The sequence below is a fragment of the Suncus etruscus genome, chromosome 19 (genome assembly GCF_024139225.1).
Source record: "Suncus etruscus isolate mSunEtr1 chromosome 19, mSunEtr1.pri.cur, whole genome shotgun sequence".
NCBI lineage: Eukaryota > Metazoa > Chordata > Mammalia > Eulipotyphla > Soricidae > Suncus > Suncus etruscus.
The window spans coordinates 38,425,468-38,444,988 of NC_064866.1; the positions used below are offsets into that span (position 1 = coordinate 38,425,468).

At 36.8% G+C, this 19,521-nt stretch overlaps 1 protein-coding gene across 1 annotated transcript; it reads left to right on the forward strand.

The window, feature by feature from the left end:
- Positions 1 to 899: 899 nt before the first annotated feature.
- Positions 900 to 17,905, forward strand: LOC125997185 (gasdermin-C-like). Its single transcript, XM_049765623.1, has 10 exons — positions 900 to 967; positions 4,647 to 4,815; positions 7,698 to 7,803; positions 11,836 to 11,880; positions 12,329 to 12,349; positions 13,553 to 13,573; positions 15,326 to 15,465; positions 15,813 to 15,945; positions 16,779 to 16,852; positions 17,666 to 17,905. Exons 1-10 carry the CDS (start codon positions 900 to 902, stop codon positions 17,903 to 17,905), a joined length of 1,017 nt encoding a protein of 338 aa, XP_049621580.1.
- Positions 17,906 to 19,521: the final 1,616 nt, after the last annotated feature.

Genomic DNA, 19,521 nt, shown 5'->3' on the forward strand with positions numbered 1-19,521 from the left:
TCGGCTATATTAATTCTCATTTATTTACATGGAATATCATACATTTCTCAATATCTTGACTATGTCCTTTTTTCAAGTATATTTATTTAAACACCGTGATTACAAAAATGATTGCAGTTGTATGATTACAGTCATGTAAAGAACACCCCCCTTCACCAGTGCAAGATTCCCACCACCAATTTCCTAGATCTCCCTCCTCCCCACCCCATGCACACCTGTACTTGACAGGCTTTCTATGCAGCTGTCAGGAGAGATGAAGTCATGAAATTTTCCTATACGTGGATGTACATGGAATCTATTATGCTGAGTAAAATAAGTCAGAAGAAGAGAGATAGATGCAGAATAGTTTCACTCATCTATGGGTTTTAAGAAAAATGAAAGACATTTTTGCAATAATTTTCAGAGACAAGAGAGATGAGGGCTGGAAGATGCAGCTCACTTCATGAAGCTCACCACATAGAGTGATGAGTGCAATTAGAGAAATAACTACACTGAGAACTATCCTAACAATGTGAATGAATGAGGGAAGTAGAAAGTCTATGTCCTTTAATAGTGTCTTACAGGTACTTGATATTCAATGCTTCACCTTCTTGAGTAAATTTATTCCTAGGTATTTGTTTATTTGGATCCAATTATAAATTAGATTGTTCAAGTAATTTATTTTCTGACATAGTAATTTTATAATAGATTTATAATATTTAGTTTTTATTATATTATTTTATCATCTGCATCAATAATTTATTTTCCTTTTTGATCTGTTACTTTCATATACTGATATTGTCTAAATGCTTTAGTTATGGTTTCTATTATGAAATTAAGTAGAAGTGGTGATGGTATATAGTCTTGTTTTTTCCTTACTTTAAAAACTAATCATTCACTTATTTATATAAGGGTCACACATGACACGGTTTGCTTTGGGAGCATCTGGGTCTGGAGATGAAACATTCTCAGTGTTTATCAGTGACAGGTAAATGGAGGATAATTCACAGTACCGATAGCTGCTATCGTTCAGTTCAAGTTCTGTAGGTTTTGACTAGAATTAGGAAATATAATAAATAAACACAATCCAGTTATAGTCGTTGGCATGGATAGAATCAAAAGCAAGATGCAGAGATGACCGTCTAGACAAGATGTCTAGAGATAGAGCTAACTCAATTCCAACCAATTCAATTTTTGAATTTTAGCAGATTGTAGTCAGAGTCCTGGGCAAAGTTATCAATCTCACCCTTGTGTAGTCACAGGAACAATCTGATGACTTCAGGAGTTTGGGTGTTTCCATTTTAATCCTAGCCCCTTAGCCTTTGCCTGTGTGGTATGTGCATGGGTATGTGTTATGGTTTACACCATGACATCAGTTTCATTTACATAAACCTTTGTCCCAAGTGTTCCATTATTTTTTGGTAAACCCTCTCTGTTTTTACCCCTAACAGTGATCTGAATCATATTCTCTTGCTAGTTACCTCTCTCATCTCCCTCTCATAGATCATGGTCTTCAAAATAAGTTAATATAGGGGAGACTGAAATACCGGTATATAGTTCAACACTGTTTTCTGCTTATCTATGCGTTGTTTCAACACAATCAAAGATATGCATTGCATATCTTTCAAGATATGCATAGCATATATCACACACCCTTTCAAGATATGCATAGCATATATAACACTTGTAACAACAAGTTCTTGTTCAATGTCATTTTTGGTGAAGGCTTTCCTTTAAAAATACGAACAAAACATGACCAATAATGTCCCCTTATCAAATTTTATTTTTTTCTCTGACATTTGATGATAATATTGTACAACTTGTTAGGCCATAAATTAAGTGTTGATAGTACATTTCTCTTCCAACATAATTGGACTTTGTTTTCATACCCTTCTGTTGTTAGAAACATGTCAAGCTTTGGAGACGTGGCCAAGTTTATAGAAAAAGAGTTGGCCAATGGAGAGATGAAACCAATTACCCATCGAACGAGTGCTAAGCATTTCCGTCCTTTTAGTTTGTTATGGCAAAAGAATAAGATGCTCTCAAACTATCTGAATGCATATGATATTCCTGCTGAGTTCTCCCTCCTGGATATCCTGGAGCCAGGTTCTTCAATTCCAGGTATGATCAGTTAGCAAAATGAAGTAAGTAAGAAGTGCTTAGTCAGAGGTGGGGTAGCATTTGAGATGAAAGCCACAGACACAGGTAGATAACAAGCTCACCCCGATAAAAGACAAAGCATAAGGATATAAGACAGAGAATTTAATAATTTTATGAACCTGTATTCATATGACTTAATACAGAAGCACCTCAAATTAGGAATATTATTACATTTATGCAAGGATAAATTAAAGTTTATAAAATACCAGTTTTAATTTATACAGCTGTGATCTAGTAGAAGTAGGATCCATCCGAGGTCACTGCATAGAGTAGTGAATTCCCATTTTTTTACTCTATGTGCTGTCACAAAGAAGATTGCATAGATCGTAGAGCATCACACAAATGACCCACAGCTATTAAATGATAGGATATTCCCTCTGTTTTCAAAATGTGACTAAGCAATAATTGTCACTTAAATATTAATAGGTTAGTTCATTTTCTGGCTTAGAAATTTAAATCAGTGGATCTCAACAGTTTCAATTTATTCAACTGGTTTTCAACCTCTAGATCATTGACCAGTACCAATCTGCAGATATAGAAAAGTTGAAATCAGAGACTGAGTGTAGTGTAACTGATACGGCGACTGCTCTGTCATGCAGCTTACCCAGGGCATTCCGCGGTTCGAATCCCGACCTCCCACATGAGCTTGGCTTCTGGCTGAAGAAAAGTTGAAATCCAGTGATTATAACTACTGGTCTGTGGGTTGGTATACGACAGGCCCTGGTCCTCAAGTGTAAAGAGGTTGAACACTGATTTAAACTATTTAAATTTGGGGCAAAATAATTTTAGTTTATTTCAATCTCCATGTCAGCTAATTTAAAGCCTACTCAGAAAAATGTGTGGTCAAATTTTCTCTTCTCAGAACCTGTGGAAGAAATGATTGAATTTCCCTGCAAATCCAAGAATACAAAGGGTAGTCTGACTACAAACAAATTATTGGGAGCACTTGGATTTTTCTATTTTAATGGAGAAAAATCAGTCCCTTGAATTTGACCCTAAGATTCAAATGAAAGAGATCACACCAAATATGTGGGTAGACTTTTACAAGAGGTAAGTATGACATAGAAAATTGGTTTGCAAAAGATGTGTCTTTTGGGATAAAGAGGCATTTTGTAGCCAGATAGATGAGGCATAAAAATAAAAAATAAAAGCTTTTTTAGATTTTCTGTTTGTTCTTTCCTTTACAGTTACTATGTCTGAAGAACAATCTAAATCAGTGTTTGTGTGGATTGGTGGTGGAATGAGAAAATTAACATTATAAACAAACTAATAAAAAAATATTGGGATGTTCATTTCCTTTCTTTTACTTGATGGGGATCTCATTCTTTTTTTCTTGTCTATATCCTCTCTTATTTTCTAAATAAAACTATGTTTTATATAAATAAACTAAAAAGTACTGACATGAGTAAAAGTCTAATTAATCGTTTGTGTGAATTTTATATTAGCATACTGGAATTTATTATTATTTTATCCTGGCTTAATCTGTCTCTATATGTATATAGGAATACATGATGGCCAATGATTTTCTAAAGGACTAACTAAAAAAGTTAATGTCTTTTTATCATTTAAAATGAACATTTTTAATTTTACTCATACTAGGAAATAAGTCAAATGAAAATTTATGTATTATAATTTTTGATATTTGGTCACATCCTGTAGTGCTTAGAGCTAACTCCTAGCTCTGTGCTTGGGGATCATTCCTGTAGTTGTCTGAAGACCATTTAATGCTGGGGATTGAATCTGTGTTATTTGCATGCACGGCAAGCACTTTACCTTCTCTACTATCTCTCCACTCCTCAAATCACAGACAATTAGAAACTACCAGTTATGAAAGGACACTGTATAATGTTGGTATTTTCGTTGTTGTTTTGGAGCTATATCCAGTAATCCTCAGATGTTACTCCTGGCCCTGTGCTCAGGAATCATTCCCAGGAGAGCTTGAGAGACCATATAGGTTGCTGTGGATTGAAACCAGGTTATATGTATGCATAGAAAGTGCCTTACCCTCTTTACCCGGTATTAATTAATTGAGAAAAACATTTGGTATCCTCATTGTCATACTTTCTGCTCCACACACATCCTACCATTACTGTGCTCCCTAGTAGGTATAACCAAGGTTCACCAAATTGTCAATTGAGCTTTTTAAAGAATGTTTGCAACCATCTGTATCTACCTACCTCTAGCATTTTCTGATAAGAATAAACTCATGCTACAAATCTATAAATGATCTCTAAAATAAAGTCTTGGGTAACACAGATATCCTAGTAATATGATGTTTTTCTCAGAGCTTAATGAGAGAATGAGGCCCCCTGATGTCAGAGAAAATAGTTCTCTATTTAAGGTGACATAACCTATAAGATAAAATCTAACTCCACACTGTGGAGCTCCCTTCTAAATGTCTAATGACTGTTCCCCTTTCAGTTTCCAAGGAGAAGCAAAACCAAGATAAACTTAGAAAGACTTTTTTCCTTTTCCATGTTAATTTTCTTATTCTCTCTCTACACCAGGACACTTTTAAAACAAGACCTACCAATCCTGGAGGAATTTCGGAGGAAAAAAGCAAAAATGTATGTGGTGTCAAAAACTTTGGAACTGATCGATTATACTAAGTTGAATGCCAAAAATGATGTGAAGGTGTCAGCAGAACTTTCCACTGCTCCAAACTCTTCTGTCAAGGTACACATCTTTTCATTTTTTTAATATAAAAGTTTTATTTAAGCACCATAATAACAAGCATGATTGTAGTTGGGTTTTAGTCATAAAGAGAACACCTCCCTTCACCAGTGCAGCCTTCCCACCACCAGTGCCCGTCCACTGCTGCCTGTATTGGAGACAGGCATTCTAATTATCTCACTCATTAAAATTGTCATGCTAGATGGTAGTGTAGTTATTTCCCTAACAGCATTCACCATTTTTTGTTGTGAGCTTCATATTGTGAGCCAGTTCTTCTGGCCCTTAAACTCTAATGTCTCTGGACTTAATACAATAATATCATTAATTTTTCTTTAAAACCCTTTTTTCCTTCCTGAGAGCCAGGAGTTTCTGCCGGCATGGTGTTTGGCAGGTGTCCATCATGCCAAAGGCCTTTTTAACCATATCTCTATCTCTGTATAGAATGCAAGCTTGAACCAAGTTAAAAAAAAATGTTGGACTTTATTCATTGCCCCCTGATGCATCAAGAATATCTTGTGGCATTGTTTCTATTTTGCATAGGCACATTAAAATGGGAAAATAATACATATACAAAGAAGTTCTTATCTAAAACCCATAGATGAGTGAGACTATTCTGTGTCTATCTCTCTCCCTCTGACTTATTTCACTCAGCACAATAGATTCCATGTGCATCCATGTATAGAAAAATTTCATGACTTCATCTCTCCTGACAGCTGAATAATATTCCATTGTGCATATGTAACACAGTTTCTTAAGCCATTCATCTGTTGAAGGGCATCTTGGTTGTTTCCAGTGTCTGGCTATTGTAAATAGCGCTACAATGAATATAGTGTAAGAAAGGGATTTTTAAATTGTAATTTTGTGTTCCTAGGGTATATCCCTAGGAATGGTATAGCTGGATCGTATGGGAGCTCGATTTTCAGTTTTTGGAGGAATCTCCATATTGTTTTCAATAATGGCTGGACTAGATGGCATTCCCACTAGCAGTGAATAGGAGTTCCTTTCTCTCCACATCTCCAACAGGATTGATTGTTCTTGCTCTTTGTGATGTGTGCCAGTCTCTGTTGTGTGAGATGGTATCTCATAGTTGTTTTGATTTGCATCTCCCTGATGATTACTGATGTAGAGCATTTTTTCATGTGTCTTTTGGCCATTTGTATTTATTCTTTGACAATGTGTCTGTTCATTACTTCTCCCCATTTTTTAATGGGGTTAGATTTTTTTCTTCTAAAGTTCTATCACTGCCTTGTATACTTTGGATATTAGCCACTTATCTGATGGGTATTGAGTGAATAATTTCTACCATTCTGTGGGTGGCTCTTGTATCGTAGGCACTATTTCCTTTGAAGTGAGCAGAAGCATTTCAGCTTAATATACTCCCGTCTGTTTATTCTGCTTTCACCTGTTTGGAGAGTTCTGTTTCCTCCTTAAAGATGCCATTAGTCTCAATGTCATGGAATGTATAATCTATGTGTTGTTCTATATACCTTATGGTTTAAGGCCTAATACCAAGATATTTAATCCATTTGGATTTTACCTTTGTGCATGGTGTTAGCTGGGGGTCTGAGTTCAGTTTTTTGCAAGTGACTAATGAGTTTTGCCAACACCACTTGTTGAGAGGCTTTCCTTGCTCCACTTTGAATTTCTTGCCCCTTTATCAAAAATTAATTGATTGTATGTCTGGGGAATATTGTCTGGATACTCATGTCTAGTCCACTGATCTGAGGATCTGTCTTTATTTCAATTCTATGCTGTTTTTAATAACTATTGCTTTATAGTACAATTTAAAATTGGAGAAAGTAATGCCTCCCATATTCCCTTTTCCTAGGATTGCTTTAGCTGTTCGTGGGTGTTTATTTTTCCAAGTGAATTTCAGGAGTGTTTTGTCCAGTTCTTTATAAATATCATGGGTATCTTTAAAGGGATTGCATTAAATTTGTAAAATGCTTTGGGAGTATTGCCATTTTAATGATGTGAATCCTGCCAATCCATGAGCTGGGTATGTGTTTCCACATCTGCATGTCCTCTCTTTTTTATATAGACTGAAATGAGGTATTATTAACATTAAATCTCTAATGGATGGGGGATCAAAGCAATAGTACAGCAGGTAGGGCAGTTGCCTTGCATTCAGTCAACTGGATTTGATCCACAGCATCCCATATGGTCCTCATAGCACTGCCAGGAGTAATTCCTGAGTGTAGAGCCAGAAGTAAACTGTGAGGAAGCTCTTTTAGAACACTGCTTTGTATGGCCTAAAAGCAATAACAGAAATATCTCTAATAAACTCTTAATGCAGGGCTACCCTGAGCAGATATGCTTTGAGGAAACATTGAATATGTATGAGAACATTTTATTAATGTCTTATTCACAATAAGCATAATTTATTTGTTTATTTCTTTATTTTGGTTTGAGGCCCATATCCAGATATGCTCAAGTCTTACTCTCTGATTTGTGCTCAAGGATCCCTTTTGACAACACTCAAGGTACCGTTTAATAGTGCCAGGGATAGAATCCAGCTTAACTGTACACAAGGCAAGCAACTTTCCAGCAGTACTATCTCTCCAGCTCCTACCCCAAATATTTTAAATTAAGAAAATACATTTAGAAACTAGTTTGTCTACATCAACATCAAAATAATCAACAACACACTATTAAGCATTGTCCTCATTTTATGTTCATCTTTGTGTTGTTTCTGCTTGAAGGGTGCACAGACTTTGTGATAGACACATGGTTTCACACAGGATTCTGCTCACCTGTGATCAGCATCACTCTCCCAGCTTTGCACAGATAGTCAGAGACTTCTTATTTTTCATACGGGTTCTAGATCTATTTGATCTTTAAAGTTACAAGAAAATATTAATGTAGGACTTGGTTTCTCTCCCCAGGTTCAAGGCCAGATAAGCACTGACAAAAAGACAAACAAGCCAGTGCCTTTACAGCAGCCTGTGGTGGTGGCTTATAAGAAGAAGCAACTGGTTATTGATGAGAACAGCTGGGGTAAGCTGAAGTTGAATGAGGTGGAGGAAGAGAGGCTTTGCCTCTCTGGAGAAACAAAATTATCAACGGTAAAACCTTGATATCTTCAGGGAGAAGGGGAGGAATAATGGAGAAACAATTTCAGTTGTAAGCTGTATAGAGCAAGCACACACCTTAAAAGGTGTCCTTATTGAAATACTTCAATATCTCCTGATAACATATGTAAAGGTGGACAAGAAGTGGCTAAATAAAAATATTTCTACAGCACTGGGGAAAATGTGGCTTAAAACCCCAATATTTCTATTTTTTGAGCTTCCTTTCCACCCTCTGACTAATAATCCTTCAATTGCATGTTAATGCAGACACAAATAAAACTTCAGTGGACTGGAAATATAATGCAGCAGATACAGTACTTGCCTTGCACATGATTGATGTTGGTTCGTGGCATCCCACATGGTCTCCTGAGCACTATTAGGAATGATCTGAATGCAGAGCCAGAAGCACACCAGTGAGTAGGGCCCCTCCAGAATACATCCATACAAACACCAAGCCAAACCAAACCAATAAAAATGCAGCTATTATGCTCATGTTTTGTTGGTGTAAGATGTCCTAATACTTTATACTTTCAGAAAGTATAAAGATCAAGTATAATACTGAATTGTATCATAATCCTAAACACTAAACATAAACCTGTTAGAGATTAAAATGAATGAGTGGGGGGGCACAGAATGAATGAGCTCAGGAAGTTATCCTGCAGGATTAGAACCGAGAATGATAAGCATCGGAGCTATATCACCTAAGCCAAGGGTTGGCAACCTGTGGCTCCAGAGCGGCATGAAGCTCTTTTGAAGCTTTGCTGCAGCTCCAACAACAGGGCCTATAGCAGGGAGATGGGGTTATCACTTAAATATTTTAATTGACTATAAACTTGCACAAATATATTTTGCATTCTTAAATAAAAAAGTTATTTTTCTTCAGATCAACAGTTAACTGCATAATCCTGAATATAGCATTAAGATAAAAACAATGTATGGATTGCTATATTTGTTTTAAATAGTATGATGGCTTTGTGGCTCCCAGGTTAGTTTTTCCTTTATGAATGAGGCCAAGTGGCTCTTTATGTCTTAAAGATTGCAGACCCCTGATAAGAAATGGCTGCTCCATACTTGAGCTGGGAGTGATACCCACCTATGGCACCTACCACTCATCAAGATCCAAATGTTTGCACCTTAGTGACTGCTGGTATAAAAGGGATGCTCTGGGAGTCCTTCATGTTCTGATCCCTCCTTTCCTTGGTTTGATATTGGCTTGCAAGACTTACTGGTCCTTTTCTCTTCCAGTCTCTCTCTGTATCCCCATACTGGGAGAAGGACCCCTTAACTTTGTACAGAGTTTATTGACTCCAAATTGATGATTGCTTTCTAAAGAATTTTCTCAGAGAATGTCCCATTATCCCTCCTAGGATACAGTGTTCTGTTTAGTTTTTATAATAGAGTTTCAGGCATAAAATGTTTCCATACTAATTCTATATGTCACAGCTATAGACAGTATCAAGTTCCTTCACCCCAGCTAGTGACTGCTTGATTTATATTGCTAAAACATTAAGTGTTGAGTTTAGGTCCTCATCTCTAAAGCTCAGGTGTTTTGGTGGACTTGGAAATTTGTCAGGATTTTTCTCTATATCCCCAACTGCAGTTTTCTTCCTTAGTATTCCCATTGTACTTTGGATTTAGTGGGTTGGAATACTGGATTTTCAGGGTGATCTATTGAACTATTTGTATAAAAGATGGTTAGAGGTATATCTGCTTTAGAGGTTATTATTCCAAACAAGTGAGGTTATCTAAATATGACAGAAATATTGCAAACTAGTTCTTTGATTTTTCAGCTGGGGTTTGAGCTGTATATTTTCTTTATTTTTAAATTAATATCTTTATTTAAACACCTTGATTACAAATATGATTATGGTTGGGTTTCAGTCATGTAAAGAACACCCCCCTTCACCAGTGCAACATTCCCATTACCAATGTCCCAAATCTCCCTCTTCCCCACCCCACCCCCACCTGTACTCTAGACAGGCTTTCTACTTCCCTCATTCATTCACATGGTTATGATAGTTCTCAGTGTAGTTATTTCTCTAACCGCACTCATCACTCTTTGTGGTGAGCTTCATGTAGTCATCTGGATCTTCCAGTCCTCCTGTCTTTTGTCTCTGAAAATTATTGCAAGAATGGCTTTAATTTTTCTTAAAACCCATAGATGAGTGATATTATTCTGCATCTTTCTCTCTTCCTCTGACTTATTTCACTCAGCATAATATATTCTATGTACATCCCTGTGTAGGAAAATTTTATGACTTCATCTTGCCTGACGTCTGCATAATATTCCATTGTGTATATGTACCACAGTTTCTTTAGCCATTCATATATTGAAGGGCATCTTGGTTGTTTCCAGAGTCTGGCTATGCTAAATAGTGCTGCAATGAATATAGGTGTAAGGAAGGGATTTTTGTATTGTATTTTTATGTTCCTAGGGTATATCCCTAAGTGGTATAGCTAGGTCGAATGGGAGCTCAATTTCCAGTTTTTGGAGGAATCTCCATATCTTTTTCCATAAAGTTTGGACTAGACAGCATTCCCACCAGCAGTGGATAAGAGTTCCTTTCTCTCCACATCCCAGCCAGCACTGCTTGTTCTCATTCTTTGTGATATGTGCCAATGTCTGTGGTGTAAGGTGGTACCTCATCGTTGCTTTGATTTGCATCTCCCTGATGATTAGTGATGTGGAGCATTTTTTAATGTGTCTTTTGGCCATTTGTATTTCTTTTTTGCCAAAGTGTCTGTTCATTTCTTCTCCCCATTTTTTGATGGGATTAGATGGGTTTTTTTTGTAAAGTTCGGTCAGTGACTTGTATATTTTGGAGATTAGCCCCTTATCTGATGGGTATTGAATGAAGAGTTTTTCCCACTCGGTGGGTGGCTCTTGTATCCTGGGCACTATTTACTTTGAGGTGCAGAAGCTTCTTAGCTTAATATATTCCCATCTGTTAATCTCTGCTTTCACTTGTTTGGAGAGTGAGCTCTATATTTTCTAAGAGAAAGAAGTGCTAGATCCAATCTGTCTGGAACTAACTGATACAAATTGAAATGTCTTCACTCGTTTCTGCGCAGTTTGGGAAAGGAGAATGGAGTGAGGAACCGAAGGTCCCTGTTATCACCAGACATTTCATCTGAAATAGCAGAGGGAGGCAGATGATCAAAACTCGTGCCAAAACTCTGAAGGAGGTTGAAGGAAGATCCTATGGACATCTTCTATTGCATTTCAATTTTATTTTTTAAAGGCAGTTCTCTGTTAAAGTCCACAATGATCACTAGAAATATTGATTGAATGTATATTCTAGAATATTCTTAAGGAAATATGCGTTTTAGCAGGTGTGCAGGGAGAATCAGAATGAATGAATATGAAGCTCACCACAAAGAGTGGTGAATGCAATTAGAAAAACAACTACACTGAGAACTATCATAACAATGTTAGTAAGTGAGGGATGTAGAAAGCCTGTCTCAAATACAGGTGGGGAGTGGGAAAGAAAAAACGTGGGGATGTTGGTGATGGGAAGGTTGCACTAATGAAGGGGGAGTATTCTTTTTATGACTGAAACCCAACTACAATCATGTTTGTAATCATGATGTTTAAATAAAGATATTATTAAAACGAGGAATAAATGAGGATACAAGGGATCCCTTTACATTAAGAAAAGCAACTCTGAATTTTCTGCAGGGGTAGATATGGGAAAAACTCTAGTAGGAGTATTCTGGAAAATCCTGTCATGGTTATTGATGATTATAATGTTGACCATAGTGATGATGAGGATGATGATAATGATGATGATGATGATGATGATTTTGATTTGACCACTGGTGTTCAAGTCTTAATCTTGTCTCTGTGCTCAGTAGTTTTCATTGAGCTGCTCGAGAATCCATATGCAGTGCTGGGGATTGAGCTCATTTTACTAGAGTTCAAACTCATGACTTGGATTCTTTTCCTCTCTAGGGATTCTTCTCATGGATGATAAAAAGAAGAGTACCTTTCAAGATGGTGAGTTTCAGAGATGAACAGGTTTTCTAACTTGCTCTCATTGTACAATATGTCTTCCTTTAGCTATCCATACAGCTCTGTCAAGTTAGAGGCAGCCAGAATCTTCTCCTCTTGCCAGTTTTCCTTTCTTTTGACCCTGACACACCCCCAGACCTTTGGGTTTCCACAGGAAAAACCAGCATTCTTTAAGGCAAAGATGGATGTTGAACATAGGGGTTTGAGGGTATCCTGAGCTAATTTCAATCCAAGATTCTTATGCCTTCTATTTTTACTTTTGCAGAAATGAAACCACAAATGCTGTCATATCCTGTGTCATGTAAGATACAAATACAAAGGTGTAAGGGAGAGTAAAAATAGAGGGTGATAAAGGAAGGTGTTGTAAGGGGTTAAGTTTGAATGGGAGACTAAAACATATGGAGTGCATGAGCTCTTTTCTTTCTCTTTTCAGTGGAATCCGAAATCGAGGACGGTAAGCATTTTTTTTTTGTTAATTTAAAGTCATGAAAATAAATCGAGATTCCCTTACCACTGTCACCTTCACAAGAACTACTGAAAACGTACTTATTGGCCTTGTCTATATGCCAGACTTTGAAATCTGGATCCTTGGCAAAGAACAGGCAGGAGTCAACTGAAGGAGATTGGAAAGTTGAGGGCAGAAGAACTGAGAAATGGAGTGACTTCCACTGCATTGTGAACTTAGTTTCTCTTTTTTAGGTTTTACAAGAAAGATATTGCCAATAAATGAGTGTATTTCATGGTGGAGGATCCTATCTACACATGTCTTTGAGCAGAAAGTTTTACGTGCACATTTCACCATTGCTATATAGTCTGCCATAGTTTTTTGTGGGATGGAAAAGGGGTCTATGAAGTCCTAGAATAGAAGAAATAGACTAAGTTGAATATGGAACAGAAAGTTAGGCAGGAGGGAGGATATGATAGAAGTGCAGAACCTCCAGTCACTTAAAAGAGCATCTGTTGATGAACAGAATCTCTGATTGCTTTGTCTTTACAAAGAAATAGAGGAACCCGTTTGTCAAGGTGTTTGTGAAAAGGAAGATCAGGGTTATGATGGGAAATTGCAAGAACCTAAAACTTAAATTAGTAATCAATTATGTAAGCATTTTAATACGTCTTCCTTTATTAATGGCTTTATTCATTCATTCATTCATTATTTCATACATCAATTAGAAAACACTTGTCGAGAACTTAATTTAGATACGTAAAATGGTGTAACCAAAATGACATGTCAGCAATGAAAAAAAAGATTATATAAGAAAGTAATTAAAAAGGATTATGGGGAAAAACAAAAGAAAAAATGGAGAAATACATTTCCTTTAAATCTTCATGTAGCTCACCACAAAGAGTGGTGAGTACAGCTATAGAAATAACTACACAGAGAACTACCATAATGAAGTGAATGAAAGAGGGAACTGGAAAGTCTGTCTGGAGTCCAGGTGCGGGTGGGGTGGGATGGAGGGAGTTTTGGGACATTGGTGGTGGGAATGTTGCACTGGTGAAGGGGTTGTTTTTTACATGACTGAAACCTAATCACAATCATTTATATAATCAAGATGTTCAAATAAAGAAGAAAAAATAGAGAGTGTTAGAGGAAGGTGTTGTAAGGGCTTAAGTTTGAATGGGAGTGCATGAGCTCTTTTCTTTCTCTTTTCAGTGGAACCTGAAATCGAGAACGGTAAGCATTTTTTTTTGGTTAATTTAAAGTCATGAAAATAAATCAAGATTCCCTACCATTGCCACCTTCACAAGAACTACTAAAAACGTACTTATTGGCTTTGTCTATATGCAAGACTTTGAAATCTGGATCCTTGGCAAAGAACAGGCAGGAGTTGACTGAAGGAGATTGGAAACTTGAGGGCAGAAGAACTGAGAAATGGAGTGACTTATACTTCATTGTGAACTTACTTTCTCTTTTTTAGGTTTTAAGAAAGATATTGCCAATACATGAGTGTATTTCATGGTGGAGGATCCTATCTGCACATGTCATTGAGCAGAAAGTTTTCCATGCATATTTCACCATTGCTGTATAGTCTGCCATAGTTTTTTGTGGGATGGGAAAGGGTTTATGAAGTCCTAGAATAGAAGAAATAGACTAAGTTGAATATGGAATAGAAAGTTTGGCAGGAGGGAGGATATGATAAAAGGGCAGAACCTCAGTCACTTAAAAGCGCATCTGTTGATGAACGGAATTTCTGATTGCTTTGTCTTTACAAAGAAATAGAGGAACCTGTTTGTCAAGGTGTATGTGAAAAGGAAGATCAGGGTTATGATGGGAAATTGCAAGAACCTACAACTTATATTAGTAATCAATTATGTAAGCCTTTTAATACATCTTGCTTTATTAATGGTTTTATTCATTCATTCATTATTTTATACACCGATTACCAAACACTTGTCGAGAACTTAATTTAGATATGTAAAATGGTGTAACCAAAATGACATGCCAGCAATAAAAAAAGATTATATAAAGAAGTAATTAAAAAAGGATTATGGGGAAAAAAAACAAAGAAAAAATCGAGAAATACATTTCCTTTAACACTTCCTTTGTAGTGATGAAAGATCACTCTCATCAAAATCTTTTTAAAATATTAACAAAATATTCATTGAATTACAGTTTAAGCAACATTGGAAATAGTGTTAGTGTTTATAATTTTTGTATACTACTACCACATCTCACATTACCAAAGTGCCTAAGAACCCAAACAAAACACTATTGTTTTATTACTTCAGTCTACCTCATCATCCATCTCCTCCTTTTTTACTTAGTAGTTCAATTCTGTACTACAGCGCTAGGTTTTTGTTATCATATGATAGTGTCTAATTACCTTGTTTTGCTTCTCTCTGTGCCACTGATGAGTGAAATAATCTAGTCTTTGTTCTATTTCTGACTTATTTCACTTACCATGATCTATCCCAATTTCATTCAGCTTCAACACGGTCACTTTGATCATACCCAAGATAGTCTGTAACACCCTCTTGATCATTTAGTGAACTAGATAAATAAGAAAACATGTATATGAGGTCATATGTGCCGTGTAATATTCCAGGTTCTTTTGTTAATCAATTACATCTTCACTTAACTATATTCATAGTAAGCCCAGATCTCCTAAGTATCTGAACTCCAGAGTCCAAAGATAGAAAGCCCATTATTCCAGGCATGGCTTTGGTCATTTACCCCACTTCCAGTGATCCCTTTTAAGAATCTACCTCTGTTCTCTAAATATCGCCATTCCTCTTTCAATGGTGATTTATTTATCTCATGTATTTTGTTTTCTCCACTCTGGAGATCAGATGCAGAGGTAGATGTTGAATAAAATAGAAGTTTATGCCTCTTATTATGCATTATGTAGCAGGGCATATAATCACGGGCATATTCTAATGAATGCTTTATACTGTTTTTCTGGATGATGTTGATTTCCGAGAGAAGATTTCAAGGAACTACAAGAAGAGATATCACGTCAAATGAAGACACTATCTCAGTTCTCAAAGAATGTTCAGGTTGCTTTATTCAAAAATATTTTGGCCATGCTTGGGGACCAAAAGGCTCTTCAGGACCTTCTGGATATGGTGAGGGCATTCCCTGGTTACCTAGGGTTCATAAAACTTATACATTTGCAAGAACTGAAGATTTTAAAATTTAGATATGTGAGGAGGGGAGGGGAGCTAAAAGCAAGGAACATAAAAGAGATGCCAATAATTAGTAATTTGGCTTCTTGTTCCAGGACAAGTAACTAGGACTATAAATTGAGGCTCTTTAGTTTAAGACAAAAAGGAATCTTCTAGAGAAAGTAGAGCTCTCAAGGCCCCCATATTATGGATACTTAATCACAAACTCATAAGACAGAAATTTACTCTTGTGTTTATATGATAATGATAGCACTATTATTAATAACAACAATCTTGGTATTCCATAGATGGATCAATTCCCCCAGGGGCATTTGGATGGCCCTGGTGAAAACATTCTAAATGAATTGAGAAAGAATTACCCAGGAAATAAGTTGCAGCATCTACTATCCGGCATCATTTATACCCTTGAAGCCATAATGGGTAAGAGTGATTCGGGACAGGACTGGAAAAGCTAGGTTTTTGTACATATACATCACCCCAATTTCAGACACCCTGAAAATTTTTTTTTTTGTTTTGAAGTGAAACCCAGTGGTATGTACTCAGGGAATATTCCTTTCTCAGTGCTTAGGAGACCTATGAAGACAGATATCTAATATGGGCCTTCTGCATGCAAAACATATGCTCCTGCCTATTGAGTTAGTGCTCTGGTAAAGAGAAATTTTATTCAATTTTTTAAGAACTATTTTTATTTGGACCAAAGTAGATTTAATTTTTTATTGTTTTAAGTGTTGGACAAAAATTAGCATTCTCAAGTGTTACTCCTGATTTTGCACTTCGAAATTACTTCCTGGTAGACTTGGAACTATATGGGATGTCTGGGATTGAGTTCTCCTTGGCCATATGCATGGTAAACACACTGCCAGATGCACCAGCCCAAAGGGGGAGATTTTAAATGTTACCTCTCCAAGGTCTTAAAAATACTGTAACTTTGATCTTCGCACTACATTACACTCCAGGCATCACTATAATAAATAACCATATAAACACAGAGCCTGAGACTAAGAAACACCAGCACAATTTCATTTATCCTATCATTGTGGTGGATGTTCAGGTTCCTGGTGTCAAAATACCATCTTCTGGCTTTATCTCTTGGAAATTATCACAAAAAGACAGTCTCTCTGTGTAGGGCATTTGATCTTCAGGTCAGAAGGTATTCATTTTTCTGCCTTGAGTTATTCTTTCACAGATGACAGCTATGGAATAAAGATATTCAGTGTCTTCCTTATTCTTTCCCCATATCTCACTGCCCTCAGTGCTGAATGATATCCAACACAACCTTCTGTCATTGTCCATGGAGAAGAAGATCCTGTGCTATCAGCGGGAAGTGGTGAGAAATCATCAGAGACCACCATCTTGGGAGGAGTGGAGGGGCCTGAAATAAGAAGGAATTGAAGAAAAAGAGATAAAATAGCTTTTATACACAGAGAAGACCCCATTCTATATGGTTACTAGAAATTTCTGGCTCATATTCCACCCCCCCCCGTAAAACAGGTCCACTAGGGTATGAATCTACCTTAGAGAGCTTGTTTCCATATCAAACTCCCCAGAGAGTCTCTACAGTTTTAAAATATTCACACAGAGCTGAGATTTCAAGAGTTCAGAGGATTTGGATTAAACTCTGGTCTAGTTACAATTACCCATTTGTGTCTTTTTTCAAACTTCATATTATATATTAATACATATGGGTATATGTATTAATATGTAAGTAGATAAATATACTCTTATGCACTTATTCCATGATTACATAGAATAAAAATGCAGGTTAAGTGTTAGTTTATTTATATAGTAGCCAAAGAGCCAATGCTCAATGAATTTTATTGATGTGCTTGGGTCCCTTTGCTCACCTGGATGTTGTCTGACTATATACATAATTTTTCTTATTTTTTGTTTGTGGGGTGCTCTGCACTCAGAAATAGCTCCTGATTCGGAGAACCATATGAGTTTTTGGGTGATTGGACCCGCGTGTGTCCTGGGTCAGCTTCATGCAAGGCAAATGCACTACCACTGTACGACCACTCTATACATAATTTTTGACTCTATACATAATTTTGCCTCTTTGCTTCTTATGGACCTGGGATAGAACATTTTCTTCCCCCAACCTCAAAGGCTAACCTGTAATATCTAATACTGTTTCTTCCAGATAAGGAGTATCTTGGAGCCCAACTTCACATCTCCTAGTAGTATTCCTTTTACAATCAAAGAAGAGCTTCTTACTCCACTTCAGGGTGATGGAGTGGATGTCACATATGATCTACTGAAGGACAGTGGCTTGAAGATAAATCTAAATAGCAATAATATAACCTGGGATCTGGAAGCCAAGATGCCACTGACTGCCCTGTATGAGTGCCTCTCACTTCTTCAGGAACTGGCTGAAGCCTAAATTCTCCTAGGGTTTCATGTGGGAACGAATCAATTCAAGAAGGGGTGGCTTTACTCATTGCTACTGGTAAAGGAATGTGTATTGGAACATTATATGAGGAAACTAATCACTAACAATGTTATAACTGTGTATCTCATGGTGATTCAAATAAACGTTCATTAAACAGTCTGATATAGTCTTTGAATAAGTGTTTAAAATTTATTTCTCTTCTAGTTTCTGGTGATGAGTATTCAGAGTGATATAAATCAACGCTAGGACAGAGATATGACTCAATTGTGCTCCAGATTCTTGATTAGTGCAGCTGGAAATTCAGAAACAGCCAGGAATGTGCTCAAATACAGCAAGCCTGTGGCCGATAGACGTATTCATGGCTCCACATGTCTTTCAGAACTAAGAAGAGGCCCAGGACATGCTTTCTTTGGGTATATTGACCAGCAAATATCTGTAGTTCACAGGAGAACATACTGTATTTGCCGGCGTATAAAACGATTGGTCGTATAAGCAACCCCCTAATTTTACAGTTAAAACATAGGTTTAGGCCTATCTTCACTGTGTCAGACAGAATGTTCCTGTGCTGCAACTGTATGTACCACAGTGAGCCAATCACAACAAGCAAAGGTTCAAAGGTTATACTGGAATAGACTTCCTTTCTGACTTTAGCCTATTTGTGCGGGCTTTTGACAGTGTAGATTTGGGTCCAGAACATTGTCTAATTTGCATGCATCAAAAGCCTGCTTGGATTGGCTGAGTTAGAGAGGCGGTCCGAGCAGCCTTGCAGTGATTGGTGCAGGATCGAGTTGGAAAATTTGTTCCATGGCAATATCCATATGATTTTCATTTAGCAGCTTATCGAGACATTTTTCGGGATACACTCAGCGTATAAGATGACTCCCGATTTTGGGTTGACTTTTTTCGCTTCAAAAGTCATATTATGCACTGGCAAATATGGGTAAATTTAACAGACATCGGAGAAAATGGGTCTTCAATAGAGAAAGCCCTAGGATGAAGTATTATTTCATCATTGAAGGTGCCTTTAGAATCAAGTCATGGAGTGTTTCTGTCTTTGGTCTCCTCTATATACCTTATGTTTTAGGTTTGATTTCAAGGTTTTTAATCCATTTTGATTTGACCTTTGAGCATGGTGTTGAAGAGAGGTCTGAGTTCACTATTTTTATGTAGTTGAGCAGCTTCCCCAACATCACTTGTTGATAAGGCATTCATGGCTCCACTTTGTATTTCTTATTCCTTTATAAAATATGAATGATTGTATACCTGGACTCAGACTCAGAATACTTCATTCTATTCGTTTATCTGAGTGTCTCCTTTTGTTCCAATGCCATGCTGTTTAATAACTATTGCTTTGTATTACAGTTTAAAGTTGGGGAAAGTGATACCTCCCATCTTCTTTTACCTAAGAATTTCTTTAAAGATTCATGATCATTTATTGCTTCAAATAAATGTCAGGATTATTTAATCCATTTACTTGAAAAAATGTCATGAATATTCTTAGAGGGGTTGCATTAAATCTATATAATTTTTTGGGAAGTGTCACTATTTAAGTGATCTTCATCCTTCCAATCCTTGTGCAGGTTATATCTTTCTATTTCCTTGTATCC